We start from the raw sequence: 20,518 nt of genomic DNA on the forward strand, positions 1-20,518 counted from the left end.
GGGTTGTGCTCTTACTGTTTCAGCATGTCATGGTCCAGTCAAGTATTCTTGTGCACAGAACAGATAGCTTAAGTAGAGGGTGGCACCATCCTGGATGCCACTATTCTCCAACTGTTTTAATTTACAGATGTGACAAACATTTACATTTGAAGCTGTTGCCACAAAAAAAGTGTCTGAGAAAGGTAGTACAGAAAAATTGCAATAAACATAAATTGTGTTGCTTCCGCATGTCTGCCAAATGTTTCCAGACTTGCAGCAAGACACTATGATGGGATATTTGGGTAGCTAGCCTCGCTCCATATTTAAGCTGTAGTAAAACTCATGCTTCTATTCCTTTCTCTCCTCTCTTCTACCTTCCAAAGTATTTAGATCAATGCTGTCTTGTTAAAATGTTTATTTTATTTTTATTTTTCCTCTAACTCTACTTTTCACTTCTCTATTACCCTCCAGGTACTTTAGTTAGATTGTGAGCCTTCGGGACAGTAAGGGAATTTTTCAAGTACCTTTCTTATTTCTAATCTTAATGTATATTTTCTGTAAACCGCTTAGAACCTAACGGATGTAGCGGTATATAAGAAATAAATTACATTACATTACATTACATTAATACAACTGTGAAGGATTGCCAAACGAAAGAGATTCGTGGTTTGGAAAAATGATCTTGACTCTAATTTATTCAACGTCTCCAATCATTTAAAAGATGATATATTCAGTGATCATCAGTAGTCCTGATTTAATAAATTTTATGACATCAAACTACAGATGTCACTGAACACATGGATTTGTAGCTCTGATTTACCTACAAAGCACAGGTTCCACAAGTCTAGGTGGGAAATGGGGTACAATGAAGTCTGGCCAAGCCAGTCCTGAAAACAGAACCAGCAGCATCCCTAATACCAATCATGTCTTAGCCAGTGAAGCAGAGGTGGCCAGAGACCCTCCTACTTACCACCCCCTCTCTTACCTCTCCGCTCAACAAAAAAATTGGCAGCAATGAAGGCTCTTTGATAAGGAATGTGCAGCACTGTTTACAGTACATAAGTTGCGAAACTTTGACTCCAAAATGCCTTAAAATAACATTGTCATCTCGCCTATGAGTTATTCCCTCTAGCAGCAAATAAAATTAATTCCCCACCACACCACCAGTTAGTAGAATGATCTTGCATCTGTTCCTCCTTTTCCCTCCCACTGCCAGCTGTAGTTTGACATCCTAATTCCTCCCTCCCTTCCTGCCACCATGTACCTTCAATCTTGGCTTCTTAGAACAGTGGCAGTGCAGTGATACACTTAGGCGGCCTGCAGCCTGCTCTGCAGTGCTTCCTCTGATCTTTCTTGCCCATGCAGAAACAGGAAGTTGAGTCAGAGGGGCACTCTGTAGGCAGCCTAGGTGTAGGGGTAGAGAAACATTAATGCTTGATAATGGGAGGGAAGCAATGTTGGATCTAGAGATAGAGGGGAGGGAGCAATGTTGGATTCAGAGGTAGAGAGAAGGGTGAGAGGATTGCTAGACCAGATGATGGAAGGATTTTGTAAACCTCAATCATATCTCCTCTCAGCTGTCTCTTTTCCAAAATGAAGAGCCCTAACCTCTTTAGCCTTTCCTCACAGGACAAGAGCTCCATCTCCTTTAATTTTTTGGGTTGCTCTTCTTTGAACTTTTTCTAATTCTGCTACATCTTTTTTGACATAAGGCAACCAGAATTGAGCGCAATAGTCAAGGTGAGGTCACAACATGGAGCAATACAGAGGCGTTATAATATTCTTGGTCTTATTTACCATCTCTTTCCTAATAATTCCTAGCATCCTGTTAATTTTTTTGGCCACTGCCACACATTGGGCAGATGGTTTCATTGTATTGTCTATGATGGCATCTAGATTTTTTTTCCTTGGGTGCTGACTCCCTAAGGTGGACCCCAGTATCCAGTAACAACAGTTACAGTAGAAACAATCAACTTTGCTCATATGACATAAGAATTGCCGCTGCTGGGTCAGACCAGTGGTCCATAATTTGTTCATATAACATCATGACCTAAAGATAAGCATTTCCCCCCAAATTCTATAAAGTCTGCCTAAAGCTAGATGCCTACATCGGTGCGCCTAGTTGATGCATGTGCCTAACTTACACTGGGTTTTACTAAACAGCGCTAGAGGTTTTTAGCATGGGCAAGTGCTCTGATGCTAATAGAATTCCTTTGAGCGGTGGAGAATATACCTTGCCGACCCGTGCTAAAAACCTATAGTGACATTTAGTAAAAACAGCTCTTAATTAATAGGCCAAATTGGTACAGATAACTGGCAATTAGCATCTCATAACTAATGTTAATTGAAGTTAATCGAATGTTAGGCCAACCTAAAAGTAGGCATGCGCTAAAAAGTTAATATACCTAGCAACGCCTAATGCCGCTTAGGCAGTACTAAGCGTGATTCTATACAGTGTGCCTAACATTTACAGAATGCATTTAGCGCTACCCTTTTCAGTGACATTTTTTAAGCGACATATATAGAATTTGGCCCTTCCTGACCTGCAAAGTAATGTAGTTATGTGGTCAGCACCACTGCCTTTTAACACTGACCTACAAGGCCCCAAGTTCAGCTGATAGGGATTATGTCACTTTCTCCCAACCCCTCCCCCCACTTAATCTTTCCCCTCTCATTTCTAATCTGAAATGAAATTTAGGTTTTTTTCTTGTGTTGTTAATAATGTGCAATATTGGATACACACTATTTATCAATAGATGCACTACTGAGCTTATCCAAAAATTACTGGCTGCAGATACAAGACAGTCCTGGTGGGGTAATTGTATTGGTGGAGTTATGCTGTCTTATGGTGCATTTCAAAAAGTAATTAAGTCAGCTTTGTTTGATAAATTCACTTCCTAAATGTGGATATCACTGTTAACAAAATTTTACATTGAACATATTTAAGAAACTTGTTGTATTTTAATTATTTGTATTGTATTTAGCTGATTGTCCAGCCTTCTTTTGTGTAAACTGCCTAGAAATTGTTTGATTATAGCGGTATAGAAGAATAAAGTTATGTTATGTTATAGAGTGCACTGCAAATAATACTGCCCCAAAAAATAAAAACCCAAAACAAAGATCCCATAAACAACCTAGGAAGTATAAAAAATGAGAATTTTTGGCCTGCACGCCCTTACATCTAAAACATACATGTATACAATCTCTCTTATCAAAGTCTGAGTTTAGTTTCACCTCAACCCAGAACTTCACTTCCCCCCTCCTCCACACACTCATACTTTCATTCCACACATTATCAACATGTGTTCAACTCCCCACAGCCATTTCCTAATGGTTATCTGCATGGGGCAGGAGCGTAGGAAGATCGCTCCTGCCCCGAAAACCAGCTAGACCACCAGGTAAGGCCGGGATGCCAGGGGAAGGCGGAAAGGAGGCGGGGTGGGCCAGAGCCGGATATTCGCGGTTTTTCGCCATTCGCGGTCCGGCTCTGCCCGTATCCCCTGCGAATAAGGAGGGAGAAGTGTATTGGCTCTTAAGCAGCCAAGTGCCAACTCCACCCCCAGAACAGCCAGTTTTCATTTCAGTGCTAACCGGTTATTTTCAGTGGCGGTAACCGGTTAAGTACTGCTGAAAATGAGCAGTTAGCTCTGAACAGGTGATTCAACCAGCCAGGAGTCATTTGTCACCAGTTAAATTGCTTTTAACATTGACCCTTCTGTTTATAGCAGCACTAGCTAATAATATTACAAACAACCATTTATCATTCATATAAGCCAAAGTATGCCTATATAATTCACACCACCATTCAGGATTAATTCACACCACCATTCAGGATTTTGTAGATTTCAGCCGTCTCTTTTTCCATGCTCAAAAGCCCTAACTTCTTAAGCCTTTCTCATATGAGAATAATCATTTTGGTCACTCCTCTTTGAACCTTTTCTAATTTCGTTATATCTTATTTGAGATATAGCAACCAAAGCTGAATGCAATACTCAAGGTGAGATTGCACCATAGAGCGATATGGAGACATTATAGTATACTTTGTCATATATTCTATCCCCTTCTTAATAACTCCTGACATTGTTTGCCAGGGTGGAAGATTTCAGCTTATTGTCCACAATAACACCTAGATCTTTTTCTTGAGTACTGACCCCTAAGACAGAAGCTAACATCAGGTAATGATAATTTGGATTATTTTTCCCAATATGCATCACTTTACATTTGTCCACATTAAATTTCATCTGCCATTTAGATGCCCAGTCTTCCAATTTCCTAAGGTCTTCCTGCAATTTTTCAGTGTCTGCATACGTTTTAACAATTTTAAATACTTACTTGTACTTATTTATTTATAAACCACTTATAGCCTAAGTGGTTTTACATTCAGGTACTCAAGCATTTTTCCCTATCTGTCCTGGCAGGCTCACACTCTTCCTAATGTACCTGGGGCAATGGGGGGATTAAGTGACCTGCCCGGGGTCACAAGGAGCAGCATGGGATTTGAACCTATAACCTCAGGGTGCTGAGGCTGTAGCTCTAGCCACTGTGCCATACACAGCAAATTTAATCACATCACTCATCATTCCCATTTCTAGATCATTTACAGTATAAATATGTTTAGTCCCTCTACAGATCCCAGATTATGGTGACCAAAGTATGAACAAGAGCTGTTAGTCTCCTGTCCTTAATTCAAATGGACCTCATGGTTGGATCATTCTTAATGTGCTCCCTTTACCCAGGCCACCAGGATGGTCTTGGGGCTCAAGGATCTCACGTATGAAGAAAGATTTAAAAAATTGCGGCTGTACTCACTTGAGGAAAGAAGAGAACGGGGAGATATGATTGAAACATATAAGTACATCACGGGACGCATCGAGTCAGAAGATGATATCTTCTGGCTCATGGGACCCTCGACCACCAGAGGGCATCCGCTGAAGATCAGGGCAGGGAAGTTTCATGGCGACTCCAGGAAGTACTTCTTCACCGAAAGAGTAGTGGATCATTGGAACAGACTCCCACTCCAGGTGATAAAGGCCAGCAGCGTGACGGATTTTAAGAGAAAATGGGATACTCACGTGGGATCTTTAAGGGAGTAAATTCAGGGGAGGGGATACTTGGAATGGGCAGACTTGGTGGGCTATAGCCCTTTTCTGCTGCTTTTTTCTATGTTTCTACTGACATCTTATAAGGATAATGAGGCTCTTCCATATTACAGTAAAGCTGATAACATATCACGAGATTCAGAGTGGGAACATGACCTAATAGCCCACACATAGGTATTTTATTCCATGCAGGTCGTAACTTTTTACCATTTAATGAGGAGTGCGATTATTTTCAATCACCCAAGTTGAGAAATATCTGCATGAAATTTTTTCTAAGTCCTGGATTTGGGTGACACAATCCTAAAGACTCATATCACAATTTTTAACAATGGACCAGCACAAAATATTAGCAGTGCTTACTGCAAGCTCCTTAAAGGAGCCATAAGAATACAATGTCATTTTGTGTTCAGGATGGTTTGTTCTACAGCATTAAGGGCTACTTTTACAAAGTTGTGGTAGTGATTCTTCCGTGGCAAATGCACCGAAGCCCATTCAGTTCCTATGGCATTTGGTCATTTGCCCTGGCAGAATCGCTACTGTGGCTTTGTAAAAGGGGCCTTACGTTGAGCATCATAATAAAATATACTGCTAAGCTGAAACTCGGAGCATAATCAAAGAAGATACAAAAGCTAACTTTTTAAATATATATATTATTTGTATATACTCGCATTTATTACAATTTATTTAAAGGAGAAAATCAAATTACTTACCTGTAGCAGAGGTTCCTTGTGGACAGCAGGAAAGAAGTCCCCACAGCATGGATGGCTTCCCCGAGGCAGCCTGCTTGGAAAGCTACTCTGGCTTTGTAACACCTAAAGGTTTTGAGCTACCTCACCATGCATGCACATTATTTTCTACCTGCTGTTATCATGCGACCTCCTCAGCTCATTAACAGAGTACAATTCAACTCTTCATCAGGGGTCAACCACGTGAGGACTTGCATCTTACTGTCTAAAGAGAAAACCTCTTACAGGTAGCTTGTTTTTCTCTGACAAGAACAGCAAGTCTTCATAGCATGGGACTCCCAAGCTACAGCCTGCATGTTCTGCCCCCATTTTGCCTACAACAGAAAAAAGGGGAAAACAATTTATTTATTTATTCAATTTTCTATACCATTCTCTCAGGAGAGCTCAGAACGGTTTACATGAGTTCATTCAGGTACTCAAGCATTTTCCCCTGTCTGTCCCGGTGGGCTCACAATCTTTTGGGGCACCAAAACATTTTTAGTGGCAGCTAGACAAGAAATGGGCCTATGGGGAATAGAGTTGGATTCTAATTCCTCAAAAGACTCTGGAGGGCCTACTGTTGCAATGTAAGTCCTTTTCAACACAGTAATGAGAGATAAAAGTATGAACAGATGTTTATATCGTGGCCTGAAAATTTCCTTCATGGAGGCTGATCTGGAGTGGGGTACCGATGTTTTCATAGCTCTGACAGAAGCTGTGACATGTCCCTCAGGAGTCAAGCGTGCCTGTGAGTAAGTGAAGGAAATGTGATCTGCTAGACAATTAGAGTGTGTTTGTTGATATCAGCTTCCATCCATTAGGATCAAAAGAAACAAAATATTGTCTGTAATTTCTAAGGACTTTAGTCTGCTCTGAATAGGAGACCAAAGGCTTTACTGCAATTGAGAGTGTGCAATGCATTTTAACTTTCGTGGAAATTAGGCTTAGGAAAAAATGTTGGCAGGATGAGAGATTGGTACAAAATATATACCTGTAACATGTAAACTGCTTTGATTTTAACCACAGAAAAGTGATATAGCAAATCCCATTTCCTTTTCCTACAGTATACCCTAACAGTACTGGTATTCAAACTTGTCTCAGACAGATGTGGAAAGTATTCCATTAGTTTTTGTGGGGACAGAAAAAGATGTCTAGAGCAGTGGTTCCCAATCCTCTCCTGGAGGACCAACAGGCCAGTCAGATTTTCAGGATAGCCCTAATGAATATGCATGAGAGAAATCTGCATATAATGGAGATGCCAGGCATGCAAATCTGCCCCATGCATATTCATTAGGGCTATCCTGAAAACTCGACTGGCCTGGTGGTCTTCCAGGACAGAGTTGGGAACCACTGGTCTAGAGCACTGCTGCCTGATAAAAGTCAGGATAGTAATCACGTGTTCTAGGTCTTCAACTGGTTTTATCAGACTCCTTCTGTTACACTGCTCTTAACGTAACTCAAAGGCATCCCTGAAGGATTTAAGACCCTTCCTAAACTTCTTATAATAATAATAATAATTTTATTCTTATTATAAGAACATAAGAATAACCTCACTGGGTCAGACCAATGTTCCATCTAGCCTAGTATCCCGTCTTCGCAGAGGCCAATCCAAGTCACAAGTACCTGGCGAAAACTGAACGCACTAAAAACAAAAGCACTTTGGTTTCACAGTTTCCTGCAATCTGTCCCCAACAGCCATCACTTTGCCCACAGGAACCAATCTCAATATCAACAAAACCTCCAAAATACTTGGTTCCATCCTTAAATACTGTGGCAAGTTATTCCAATGAGAGGGGCCTACTACACAGGAAATAGAACTATAGACGGAGTACAGACCTATATGATAAAAAGATGGTATTGACAGCTCTAAGAATTACTAAAAATGTAACTTATCTAGGGGTTTTGTTGGATTCTCAGCTTAATTTTCATTCATATGTGCAGAGTTTGATTTAAAAAAAAACGTATTTCAAATTGTGAATATTAAATAACTTTCGCTCATACTTATCTAAGTATGATTTCAAGAACGTTGTGCAAATTGTGGTGTTGCATGTTGGATTATTGTAATATTGTTTTGGGGGGATCCCAGCAACATGTATGCTTGCCTTGCAGGTGACTCAAAATTCAATAATTCGGATATTGTGTGGGATTGGAACATTTGAGCATGTTATAAGACATTATATTGTGATGTACTGGCTGACTATGGAGTTTCAAGTAAAATATAAACTACTGCTGATGGTTTAATTGAGCTTTAATCATATGGCGCCCGGGTATTTATGTTATTGGCATTGTATGTTCCAATGAGACAATAAAGATCATCTACACAGACAAGTATGAATGTTGCATCTTCAAAAAGCCTCCACTATGAGAATACAATGAAAAGTGTGTTCTTTTGTGTAAGGTCTATGGAGTGAAACAAATTACCTGTGTATTTACAACAGTTGAAAAACATGCAAGAGTTTAAGCAAATGTTTAAAAAATTATGAAATATGGCACTTAGTGTGATGTAATAACGAAGCTGAGAGATGACTATGCCCCCCTCCCTCCCCAGAAGATCTTCCCAACTGGAAATGGCACGTAAACCCTCATATAGCCACTTTATCCCCCAACTATAGAACCAACTGCCTACTCAGATAAGATCACAAGACTCGTTGAGGGCCTTCCAAAAAGCAGTGAAGACCTTTTTCTTCAACTGAACAGCTCCAACCAACAAACTCCTCCATTCTTCCTTTCCTATCGACTCCTTGTTCTGCAACAAATATTTTCTTAAACTTTTGTAATTTCTTCTGTAACTACTGTGAATACCTTTCTATATCCGAACATGTTCTTGCTACTGTGAATGTCTTGTAATCTACTATAAGTGTCCTTTTGTAACCCATTCTGAGCTCCTGGGAGAAGGGGATAGAAATTGAAGTAAATAAATAAATAAACAGTGAATAGGAAGCTATGTGCTCTGTACCATCAAGTATAGTATTTGGTGAGATGTCTGGGTGTGATAGGCAAACAGCTTTGTTAATTGTTTTGCATGTATTTTAATTGTTTTACTATGTGTGTGTGTATATATATATATTTATTTATTTTGTAACCTGCCTTGGATAAAGGCAAACTAAAAATGATAATAAACTAAACCAAACTAAACTAATGAATGTAAAATATGAGATGATGAGTACGGTATAGGGAAATTAGATAAGGAAAGTGGTGAACCAGACTTGTTAGCTTTGTAAACAAGGATTCCTATCTTGAATGTTATCCTACTTGAGACTGGAAGCCAGTGTTCTTCTTTCAGTGAAGAAGGGACATGATCACTTTACCTTGTCCTTGAAATAAATTTTACTGCTGTTTTGAAAAAGATGAAGGCATCAGAAATCAAGTGATGAATTTCAATAATTACTCATCACTGTCGAAATAATTAGCATTCTTCATGTCTTTCCAAAAAATAAAGATTTAACTGAGCAGATACATTATGTAGCTTGATGAAACATTTATTTGATATATACAGTATGATACATCATTGTTTAGATTTAGTTGATTTGTGGGTGTTAACCCATAAAATAAATTAAATAAGGATAAAATGACATTTTTGTGGATTGGTCCTACTGTGGTATTGAGGGATAATAATTTTCTAACAGTGGGCGATAATAAATATCAACTGCAATCTTCAGTCTGAATTTTAGGAACTGATTTTGACAACAAATTGCAATTAGAGTTACAGGTCAGGAAAGTGGTGAAGAATTATTTTACCATATTGAAAAAGTTGCCAACTGTTCAAAAAATTTTCAAACAAGATGTATTTAGACTTATGGTCAAGCCCTTCTATTGTCTCAATTTGACTATGCTAATGTTGTTTATGCAGGCTGTTCTAAATCATTATTAGGTACATAAGAACAAAAGAGCTGCCATACTGGATCAGACTGAAGATCCATCAAGCCCAATATCCTGTTTCCAACAGTGGTTAACCCAGGTCACCAGAGTTCCAAAGTTTAATTCCAGAGTTTAATTACACGTTGAGTGAAGAAATATTTTCTCCAGTTTGTTTTAAATTTACTACTTAGTAGCTTCAATGCATGCCCTCTAGTCCATGTTCTAATTCCTCTATATCTTTCTTGCGATGTGGTAACCAGAATTGCACACAGTATTCGAGGTGCAGCCGCACCATAGAGCGATACATAGACATTATTTTCATCTTTGTTTTCCATTCCTTTCCTGATAATTTCTAACATTCTATTTGCTTTCTTAGTCAACACTGCACACTAAGCTGAGGGTTTCATCATATACTCAACAATAATACCTTTAGAGCCTTTTCCTAGGCCGTGACTCCTAATGTGGAACCCTCCATCACATAGCTAAAGCTTGGGTTCCTCTTTCCCACATTCATCACATTGCACTTGCTCACATTGAAAGTCATCTGCCATTTTGATGCCCAGTCTCCCAAGGTCCTCTTGTAATTATTTAAAATCCTCCTGGTCCAGAAAGCAGCAGTTAAGAGTTGTCTTTAAGGCAAGTAAATATGAGCTGATTACTTCTATGTATTTGAAACTCCTTTGGTTGCCCATTGAGGCAAGGATCCAATTTAAGATATGTGTATTGGTCTTTTATTTTTTTTTTTTCAGGGAGTCCTGCCAGAGATTCTAGCTGGTTTATTTCAACTGTTAGCTATTCAATGTTATGTCACTCAGAATCAACTCTAAGCTTTCATGCTGTATAATGAGTTACATCTAGTAGAATGATGCAAACATCTATGATATATCAAGAACCTTTGATATGGAACTCTATTCTTAAATCCATAAGGTTTATCTCAAACTACTCTATATTTTTATCTTATATTATTTCACTGAACTTGTACATCCTGGAGAACATTCTAGTTTTTAAATTTGTACCCCGCATTGAACTTTTTTGGTATTTGTGGGTAATAAGTTCTTAATGTAATGTAAATAAAAGTTCATCATCACTATTCTCAGCATTTTCAAGTAAGATATCCATGTAAATAAAGATCCAGACATAAGAACAGGTGAGGCTAAAGCATTTGATTTTCGTCTATTAAATAGTAATCATTTGGGGGTTTTTTTCCTGGATTCAATTTCATCATTTTCTGAGATAACCAATATGCAACTTTATCAAGCTTCTTATTGAAAGAGATGATCTTTTGTATATCTAGAAGTTCCCAGATTGAAAAAAACCCATCATTTCAAGAAACTGAATTTGTTCTAGCAGCCGGGACATTAAGATATTAAAAAGTGTGGGTTCAAACAGAGAGCCTTGAGGTACTACTCCTCATGTAAAACTATAGGTGTCTGAATAGGAACAATCATGTAGAACTTTGTATGCCTGGTCTATCAAATAAGGACAGGGTCTGATATATCTACTTTTTTGCTCCTTTTGATTGTATTATTTTTCAAATCAAATTTAACATTTGGAGATTTTGTTGTTAGGTTAAAGATAGTCAAGTGATGTTGGAAAAAGAGTATTGTAGCTTAGGAAGATTAGGTTCTTACCTCGAAAATTTTCTTTCCAGTATGAGGCTTGACCAGTGGGTTCCTTTTCCCCAATCACGAGGATTGCAGAAGGCATTATCTACATTTTTCAACTCCACTGGCAGGCATAAGACATTCAGTCTGTGACAAAGAACAACATAACAGAGGCAAAGATACAGCCATGTTCCATACAAAATCCATGAATACGAGCTCCTTTGGTAAAGACTTACCATATTTCTTTCTTTAATGACTACTTCTAACTTATAATCAGAATCCCAGGAGTTCGCACAGCCTGTCCCTGAAAAGTACTCCATTAGTCTGGGTTTCTACCTGTCTTGACTACTGACATCAGTATCAGACCTTGAATGAGAGAACTAAGACTCCAAAGATTTCCAGTGTCTTGATAAAGCTTCATCCCCCAATGTACTGGAGATTGATAATAATGAAGCCACAGCATCATGATGAGCAAAGAAGCACTCTATCCACTCAGTGAATCTCCTCATGAACTGCTCCTTGAAGGAAGCTATTGGCAAAGGTATAAGGGATACAACAGAAGTAGATATGTCTTCCTGAGACACTTAAAGAATATTTAATGCCAGTTCTCAGTCAGTGGAGGCTGCTGTACCTACGCCGATATTGAGAATGAGCACTCCTCATGTCGGTGATGCTTTGAGGACACCTGTGACCACAGTGCCTTAATATTCATGGCACCATTTTTTTTGATGAGGCACAATGTCAATGCACCCCAGTCTCCACCCAGTGGAGGACATTCAGGACATCTATAAACATCTGTAAACTTAATCCATGGTGAAGACAGTCTTTTTCACGGGGTGCATTTCTTAAAGAAGCTTTCTTTTGGAAATCATCATCCAGAAAAATAGCCAAAGTAAAATCAAACAACTTGATTTTGAAAAATCCCTGGATAGCAGTCCAAGGTTCCCCATTGAGGCCTATAGTAGGGTGAGCATGAAAAAAAGGAAACTTATAAACAGACAAGGCAGACATTTTTAAAGGAAAAAGACATCTTCTTCTTAGCTCCCATGATATATGACCAGCTGGCTTCATGGAGACACAAAGACTAAGAAGGCCCCATGAGACAGCAGCAGTCAGGAAATGGTTTGCATGTGTGGTAAGGTTGCTCAAAGACTTTGCTAAGCTGGAGTAGTTTACTGTGCAGGCTCAGTTGGTCATGTTACCCATGCTGTGACGACTTGTTATCCTGCTTATCCTCTGAGAAAAAAAAATGTTCCATTTAAAGTGTGTTATTTCATAAATATTCAAAGTCAGAGCAATGTAAGTGGGCCAGAGAGGCTCTGGCCTGCTTAAATCACTCATGGCTGCCCAACTGCTGATATTCAGTGGCACTAATTCGGGAAGTGCTGCTGAATATTGGTTTTGACTGACCCCCCCTAAAAGTGGATGGATCATGGGGCGGTGCTGGGGGATGAGCCCAGGCTTATGCGGGCTCCAACGATATTCAGCTGGAGCCTATAAGATGAGCAGGTGAATTTAGGACAGCTCAAAAGATTTTGTTTGGTTTCTCTACATCTAAATCCCCCCAGAGCCTCCAATCCATGCCCCCTCCTCCTAGCCATGCCTTACCCCTCTGGAGGACCCCACCCACCAATGTGTAGGTAGGCTCCCTTGAGCCTAAGTTTATCCCTGGTGGTCCAGTGGAGGGTGGTTGGAGCAGCAGCAAGGGGGCTTCGCTCCTGTCTTCACCTCCCTCCACTGGACCACCAGGGACAAAGGTAGGCCGGGGGGGCTAGTTATACATTTGGGGGGTGAGGGGTCCTTCAGGAGGGGCTTGGTAAAAAAAAACCAAAACAATACATGTGGCCCAAGCTGAATATCGGTTGGGTTGCATAACCCAGCACTGAATATGAATAGATAATTTAGCTGGTAGCGATCAGCATGTAAAAACACACTGACCGCTGCCAGCTGAATATCAGAGGAGTAAGTCCGGAATGGACTACTATAACTGAAATCCATACAAATGGCCACATGTTATGATCAAAAGCTTTGGGGTACAGAGCAGACCATCATGGCATTAGAAAAATAAATCCCAATATTCTTTACCACTGCCCAAGGGCTGGGTTCAGTTTTCATTTTGTTAAGCAATTAAGAACAGAATATCCAGTGTTATCCAAAAATTCTATTTATTTTCATGCCTTTGAAAGTCAAAATAATAATACCCCAACATCTAAAGAGAAAGAGAACAATGTTTAGAAAGCACATGCTATCATCTTACTGAGATTTGAAGGTAATAATGCTCCAAACCTACATTAACAGTAAGTAGATTGTTAGCTAATAAATCATGTTAATATTGGTAAATTAAAGGTGCACCATTCCTGGTAGGGGCAGAGGGAATTCAAACTTTCTTTTTGGCTTGCAATCTAAAATAAACGACTGTAAAAAAAAATAGTAATCATAATAAAGTGTTAGTGATGTTTCACGCTAAGAAGGAAGATGTTAAAAATGCAAGTTTAGTCCGTCAGTCACCATTCCTAATATTCTTAGTAGCTAGGAAAAGAAATTATAGGGTAGGTTAGTGTGTTGGCATGATCTTACATGCACGTCCCTCAACTGCAGGGATAGCAAGCATGACAACATGACTAAGACACAGTACTAAGGGTCCCATTTATATAGTGGGTATAACAAGGCTTTCCACCCTACTGTTATGAATATGTACAGTACTATAGGCCTTTTTTTTTCCATCCTGGTTTTTGTGCCTGTTGTATCCTTATTTCCATGATAGTGCTTTATCTGCATTTCTATTAAGAGCAATCTTTTTTAATCTGTTTCTTTATAGAGTCAGTAAAAGCCACTTTGGGCTAGATTCACTAAGCAAACCGATCGTGTACCGCTTGGTTTGCGCTCACTTTCCAACTCCAGCTCGATTCACTAACCTTCCTCCAGACCCCATCCGCACCCGATCCGATCTGCGCATGCAAACGAGTAAAAAGGCATGTAAATTTCTTAACGCGTCGATTCATGAAACCATTTCGTCCAAACCGATTGGCCTTTCCTGTCCAAAAAGTTACGACTGCTGAGGACCAGTCGTTTACATCCTCGCCGACTATTTCTGCCTAGTAACTGACGCGTGCATGTTAAGAACCCCATTAAAAATATATATCTACCCCTCCAAAAATCCAAAATATATCAAAACTTTTAAATATATGTAAATGTTCATGTATATAAGCGTTAGAAATATATTTTTTTAATTTTTTTGGAATGCGCATAGCAAGCGCGGGAATGAATCTCGGATTTGTAATGTGCATGGCGAGAAAATTGCGGATTAAGCCCGTGCTGTCCTTGCGCTTTGTATATTTCAAATATCAATGCCAAATAACAAAAAAAAATCCAAAATCACATAAAACTTTTATGGGACAGCTATCCCTCCCCCCTTCCTTCCAGCTGGATGGTTGCGTGCATGTGACGTCAGGGTGTCGCTAGTGGTTGCTATGTGCTTCACGACTGATAGAGCCGCACAGCCTCCTGGGATTCGTAGGCTGTATATAAAACGTGTGATCCCAGCGCATTCAACAGCTGTTAACTGTTGTGCCTTCTAGCAACTTAACAGTACTTTTCCAGAGAGAAATGGGTACTTTTCCAGAGAGAAATGGACGGTGCTCGTCGGCTACATTATCTGCTTCTTTTGGAACACGAGTATGCCTAGGAAGATGAGGCTACAGCTAGAGAAACAAGGCGGCGAGCACTTCCCTGCCTACGGTCACAGCTTGTACAGCTTGCAACAGTACTTCAGAAAAATAACGGTTGGTAAGAAGACTTCCTTATATTGCCTTTTTTACGACAACAATGCTTTGTGGTAGGTGCAATCGGAGCCCGCTAATGACGTCCGCGATTAAACCATGCCCCATTTCTACGCAGTGAAGTCCTAAAGAGCTAGTGCATGCGTTATGAGCTTCAAAACCAACAAGGATACATTATGCATGCGCGTCGATTGATTTTTCAGCGCTAATAGCGACGTGTTTACGATTGGATAATTTGCATGGACGTGCCTGAATCGATCGCCTACAATGACTCGGAAACGGATAGGACACGAATCGGATAGATTTCGGGACTTTAGTGAATCCTGCCCTTTGTCTGACTAAAAAGGTGATTTGGAAGACTTTTGCTTTGTCAAGATATGCAGTATCTTTAGCTGGTAGAATGACATGTTTTCAGTTTGCTAAAAAAAAAAAAAGGCAAGGACACTGCTCTTGAGAGAACAAAGGGGAATGACTAAATTAACCAGTTTAATATGTGGTTTCCAAGAGACACAGTTTCTACAATTGATTTACACCTGTCTTCAGAGGCTGTTCTGCTTTAATATGATATATATGTCAACCTATTTATTTATTTTTTGTTCTTTATGCTGCTTTTGTTTTGTTGTATTGTAATTGTATTTATTATTACTTTGTATGTGATTTTGTATGTGACTTTGTATGTGATTTTGTATTAGATTTATGGATAGGTGGGTTATAAATATTTTAAAATAAATAAATATAAAGGACAATTTTTTTTTCATGCAGAAATTCTGTGTTTGTGGCGGCGATAAATATTTATATCCACTACACTGTGTCATACATTGATCTACTATGTAAATGGGACCAAATCATGGCACTTAGCCACAATTTAAACATGCATCTAGTAAACCTACAGCTGAACAAATGCAAAACATATCAAGAAAAAAGGAGGAGGAAGAGGTGTCAGATATGAAGACAAAGAGACAAGACATAATGAACATGACAGATGTCCATGCAAATTGCAAGACAGCCAATTGTTGGTTTCTTCAGGATGTCGCCCAATCAGCTTCCAGAGGAGAGGAAAAGAAAGAAAGGACTGCTTGCATGCATGTGATAGTGTTTAAAGGTTACTGAGTGTTAGTGTTAGGGTCAAATCTGAACCAGATGTTCTCCATTCAGTTACCGTAAGGGGCATTATTCCCATCGTGCAACTGGGGCATCACCAACCAATTGCACATTGCCTTCATTGCTCTGCATATGAAATCTCCTTATTTCTCTGAGAGGGTATCATGAGCAAATTCCTTGCATCAAAACAAATTAGGGAGGCAAAAACAACCCCCCCACCAAAAAAAAAACAACCCAAAAACCTGGCCATATTCTGTAGCAAATTATCTAGTACTATGCTTTCTTTCTAAGGGACCAATAGGGTATTAATGATCCCTAGTCTTTATCCAAAACTTCTCATGAGAAACACAAGGTCAGACTTAAAATGATGAGGTTGCCAGAATTGCATTAGTTCTATATATGCTCTTGCAGGGGAGCAGACCTCCTCCCTTTTTAAAGATGTGAAACAAATAACTGAAACTCGGAGATACTGTATATTAAGTCAACAGCTGCCTTTGTGGCTTAACAGCATAAATCAAACAGGATTGCTTAAAGTACCAGTTCGCCCATTAAAAATTATGCTTCATGGCATCTCTCATGGGGGCAAAAAAATTAGCAATAACACCTGTTCATGTTAGCAAATGTTAACAAAGGTAGTTATTATTGAACCATATGTTAACAGCATTTTAGATCACACAGGCTAGATGGGGAAGTGAAGTGGTCAAGGGATCCCATCTGTACATTTTATGCCAGAGTTAAAAGATATCAGACAAAAAAAACTGCCAGATTGTATCATGGTACCACCTCATTATTTTGTCACTGCAAGAAGTTTGCTCTTTTTTGTCATTAGAGTGCAGCTTACAAGGGTCAATCATTTGCCTTTTACTAATCCTCATTTTTTAACCATAAATGTATATACAGGAAATAAAGTAATTGGACAGACTTTATGGCCCAACTGGCTTTCATTTGCTGTCATCTACTATGTTACAATGATTATAAAGTGCAGTGTTAGGAAATCAAGTGTGTGCTCCATGCTTAGAACATAATGGGTTCTCCAGTGAGAAAATACCCATAAAGACATAATGGAAACACCTTAGTCCCTGTCCCCTAAGTACAGAAAATATTTGATATAATGCAATAACAAGTGCACTTTTTTCCCAGTACTCTGAAATGCTTTCTTAGCTATGATGTGCAGATTTACTCCTGTGTGTAACATTTTTACATCCCCATCACCAGAACAGAAGCTGCTTTTAGATTGGAGCAAATGACTGACCCATCAGTTTTCTCAATAATATGCCTGTTTCAGGAAGGAGTGTGGCATTCACTTTAATGCATACATAAGCAGGAGCTGAATTAGCACTCTAAGACCTGCAACTGTAGACCACAACCTGTCATCCAGTGACTCATTAAAAGGGAAATTTCAAATGCAAATGCCAGGAAATCTTTTCGGAAGGCTTTCTGGTTTATTCAGGGATGTTTGCTCTCAAATCTATTTGACCAATCAGAACAAAGAATTTTACCTTCTGTTCACCAGCGTGGACGACATCATCAGCACCATGCAAGCCACATGACAAAGTCATATGATACGCACGCACATGATTGGTTGAAAGGAAAGTGGAGGTCACATGAAAAATACAAAAAAAATTAAAAAACTGATGTAAACAATGGTTAGGATAATCAACGACCAGAGTTACAGATTAAATAAAATGCAAACAAAATTCTGTATTTTTTGCATACAAGACATATTCAGGAGGGAGGGAGAACCTGGAAACCTATGTATATATTAAAAAAAACAAAACAGAAATTAATCTTACATAAAAAGCATTTGGTTATGAAACACTAGCAAATGTTAATCAAAGCCGTGAATTAATTGCAATTTTAGTGGCCAATTGTTTCACTGAATGTGGATGCCCAAGGAGGCTGCTGAAGGAAGAGAATGCAAGAACATATTTGTTATTACTGATTGCTTCTTTTTTGGCATCCAAACACATATTTCATCTTAACATCAATGAACAACACAGTTGACTGGGGGGAGAGGGGTCAGGAAAACACAAAATTGACAGAACTGTACGTCAGTTAAAAAAGAAAGGTGGAAAGCAAAGGGATGACATGCTGATTGTTGCTGACTGCTCCGTCACCGCTGGTGCAAAATGGATACTCTTAGAAGCAAGAGGTGCTTCATGTTTGAGATAAGATCACTGGAGATCCAGTTGAATCAAACTTATTAAACCCAGTCAGACACTTGACTGGACAACAAATATTGCTTACACAATAGTTCTGAAAGCTTAAGCTCTGCCCTAGCTATGAAGATACACACTAAAGCTGGGTTTTACTGCTTCATTTTTCAAAGGATGGTCATAAACATGAAATCCATTTTTTTTTTCCACATCTCACTATCAGATAGGTGTTCCATTACAGTTATGACGGCATTTGCACAATTATACTCATAATTTAAGAAGCCCACCTTGGAAATGTAGCAACAAAAACAAACAGAATTATCATGTACATCAAAGGCTTGTAATGTGTCTGGAATTGAATGAAGACCAGCTGCAAGTAAGGGGAAATCCCCTATGAGAGTGTTCATCAGAAGACCGAAAAGCTTTGACAACCACCATAATTAAAGCACCGTTTACATTTCCCAGTGAACATTAATTCTGCTGTAGATTAAAGTTCTCCATAAACATTAAAGGGGCCCTTTAGCATTCCCTTATACAGGTTCTTCCTGCATGCTAAGACCATTTTTACCCCAGTCTATTTTTTATTTTTTCTAAAACATGGCCATGTTTATGTTGCCATTAGCACATGGTCATTTAAAAAAAAAAAAATAATGACCGCATATGTACTTATCAACACCAGTTAGCCCAGTGATTCCCAACCCTGTCCTGGAGGAACACCAGGCCAATTGGGTTTTCAGGCTAGCCCTAATGAATATGCATGAAGCAAATTTGCATGCCTATCACTTCCATTATATGCAAATCTCTCTCATGCATATTCATTAGGGCTAGCCTGAAAACCCGATTGGCCTGGTGTTCCTCCAAGACAGGGTTGGGAATCACTGAGTTAGCCCATGGTAATGTAGCCTCACTAGCTAATTAGCAAAGGGACACCCACTCTGACCCCCCCTCCCCCACAAACATGCTTCCTCCAACAAAAAATTGTTTTTAATTATTTTTGCATCAATTAGCATGCATAGATTTGGAACTTGCTGGAGGATGCCTGAGCACAAAGCAGCTGTGGTAAGTGCATGCTAGCACTTACCTCAAAGACACTTAGGTGAATAATCTACACATTTGCCTGCTGGAGTTGAGTTCCTGATAAGAGGAATCTCAACAATGTTACCTCAAAAAAGAACTCTGAGTATGCTGAAATCCAAAAGCTGTTAAAATTCTATACACCCTCAAAGTAGAGAAAAGAAATGCAATCGAAAAATCTCCTTGTGTTTTCTGGATTTGCTTCTGGGTGGCCTCTAAACCTCAGTTATTGGATTTGGAAATGCAAAGACTTTACAGCCAAATTACTTACCTATGACATGGGGTTCTCGGGAGACAACAGAATAAATCAGATGCCCTAGGAAGTGACATTATTCAACAATGCTGATGTGGATCCTGCTCTCTCAGATCTCAAGAAGATGTTCAGGTACACATACATCCACATGCAAAAACTGCACTCTTGTTCATCTCAGTTTGATACTAGAGCTTAGGGAGTTGACTCCCCAGGATGAAGGGTGCATTTGCACATATATTTATCCTGCTTGGTACAAGTAAGCAACTTCAGTATCTCCATTGACAAGCAGACACTAGTGGGGAATCCCAAAACTGAGAAATGAGTCTAACATGTCCAGTTTAATTTTTATATAGAGAACAAATGAGGAGGCATTTACCCTTCAATTAAAAGTTCCTGAATAACTGCTTCATAAAAAGCACCGTCTTCCCAAGACAGGTTGTGATGTGAACATGTACGGTAAATAGAAGCCCATGTAGCTATCTGCATAAATTTGTTCCAATGGAACAGGACAAAGGCAGATGAAAGATGAAACCAGAGCTTTCATCTTATCCTGAAGGGTATGATGCGGTCTGCTAGTACGTTTTAATACCACTTTTCTGAAATTGTTAGAATCAAAAGGAACCATTAATTCTAAACACCAAAAGTGCCACTAATGAAGTTATCACCTAGACACACTGCACTAGATAAAGGAAGCACACACATAATATCAAAATCAAAAATTAAAATATCGTGGCAAAAAACAGATCTCAATTCACTAGCTTTCCTGACTTGCATCAAAATGTGTTAGAGCTCTGTATCATCATAGGTCTGTAAAAAAAACTCCACTAAAACACATTTATATCCACATATATACTCAGTTTATGTCCAAATTATTTATATGTGCTCAGTGG

General features: G+C 39.2%; 1 protein-coding gene across 11 annotated transcripts in view; it reads right to left on the reverse strand.

Annotated features, from left to right (window-relative positions):
* The window catches only part of NCAM1 (neural cell adhesion molecule 1), a 462,617-nt gene that overhangs the window by 63,688 nt on the left and 378,411 nt on the right, over positions 1-20,518 (reverse strand). For 2 of the 11 annotated variants that reach the window (XM_033917704.1, XM_033917710.1), the window contains exon 18: positions 17,645-17,647. The exons of the other annotated variants lie outside the window; for them this stretch is intronic. In XM_033917704.1, the coding sequence (XP_033773595.1) occupies positions 17,645-17,647 (3 nt within the window). The remainder of the gene's footprint in view (positions 1-17,644; positions 17,648-20,518) is intronic. 11 annotated transcript variants of the gene reach the window in all.

The sequence above is a fragment of the Geotrypetes seraphini genome, chromosome 13, assembly GCF_902459505.1.
Source record: "Geotrypetes seraphini chromosome 13, aGeoSer1.1, whole genome shotgun sequence".
Taxonomy (NCBI): domain Eukaryota; kingdom Metazoa; phylum Chordata; class Amphibia; order Gymnophiona; family Dermophiidae; genus Geotrypetes; species Geotrypetes seraphini.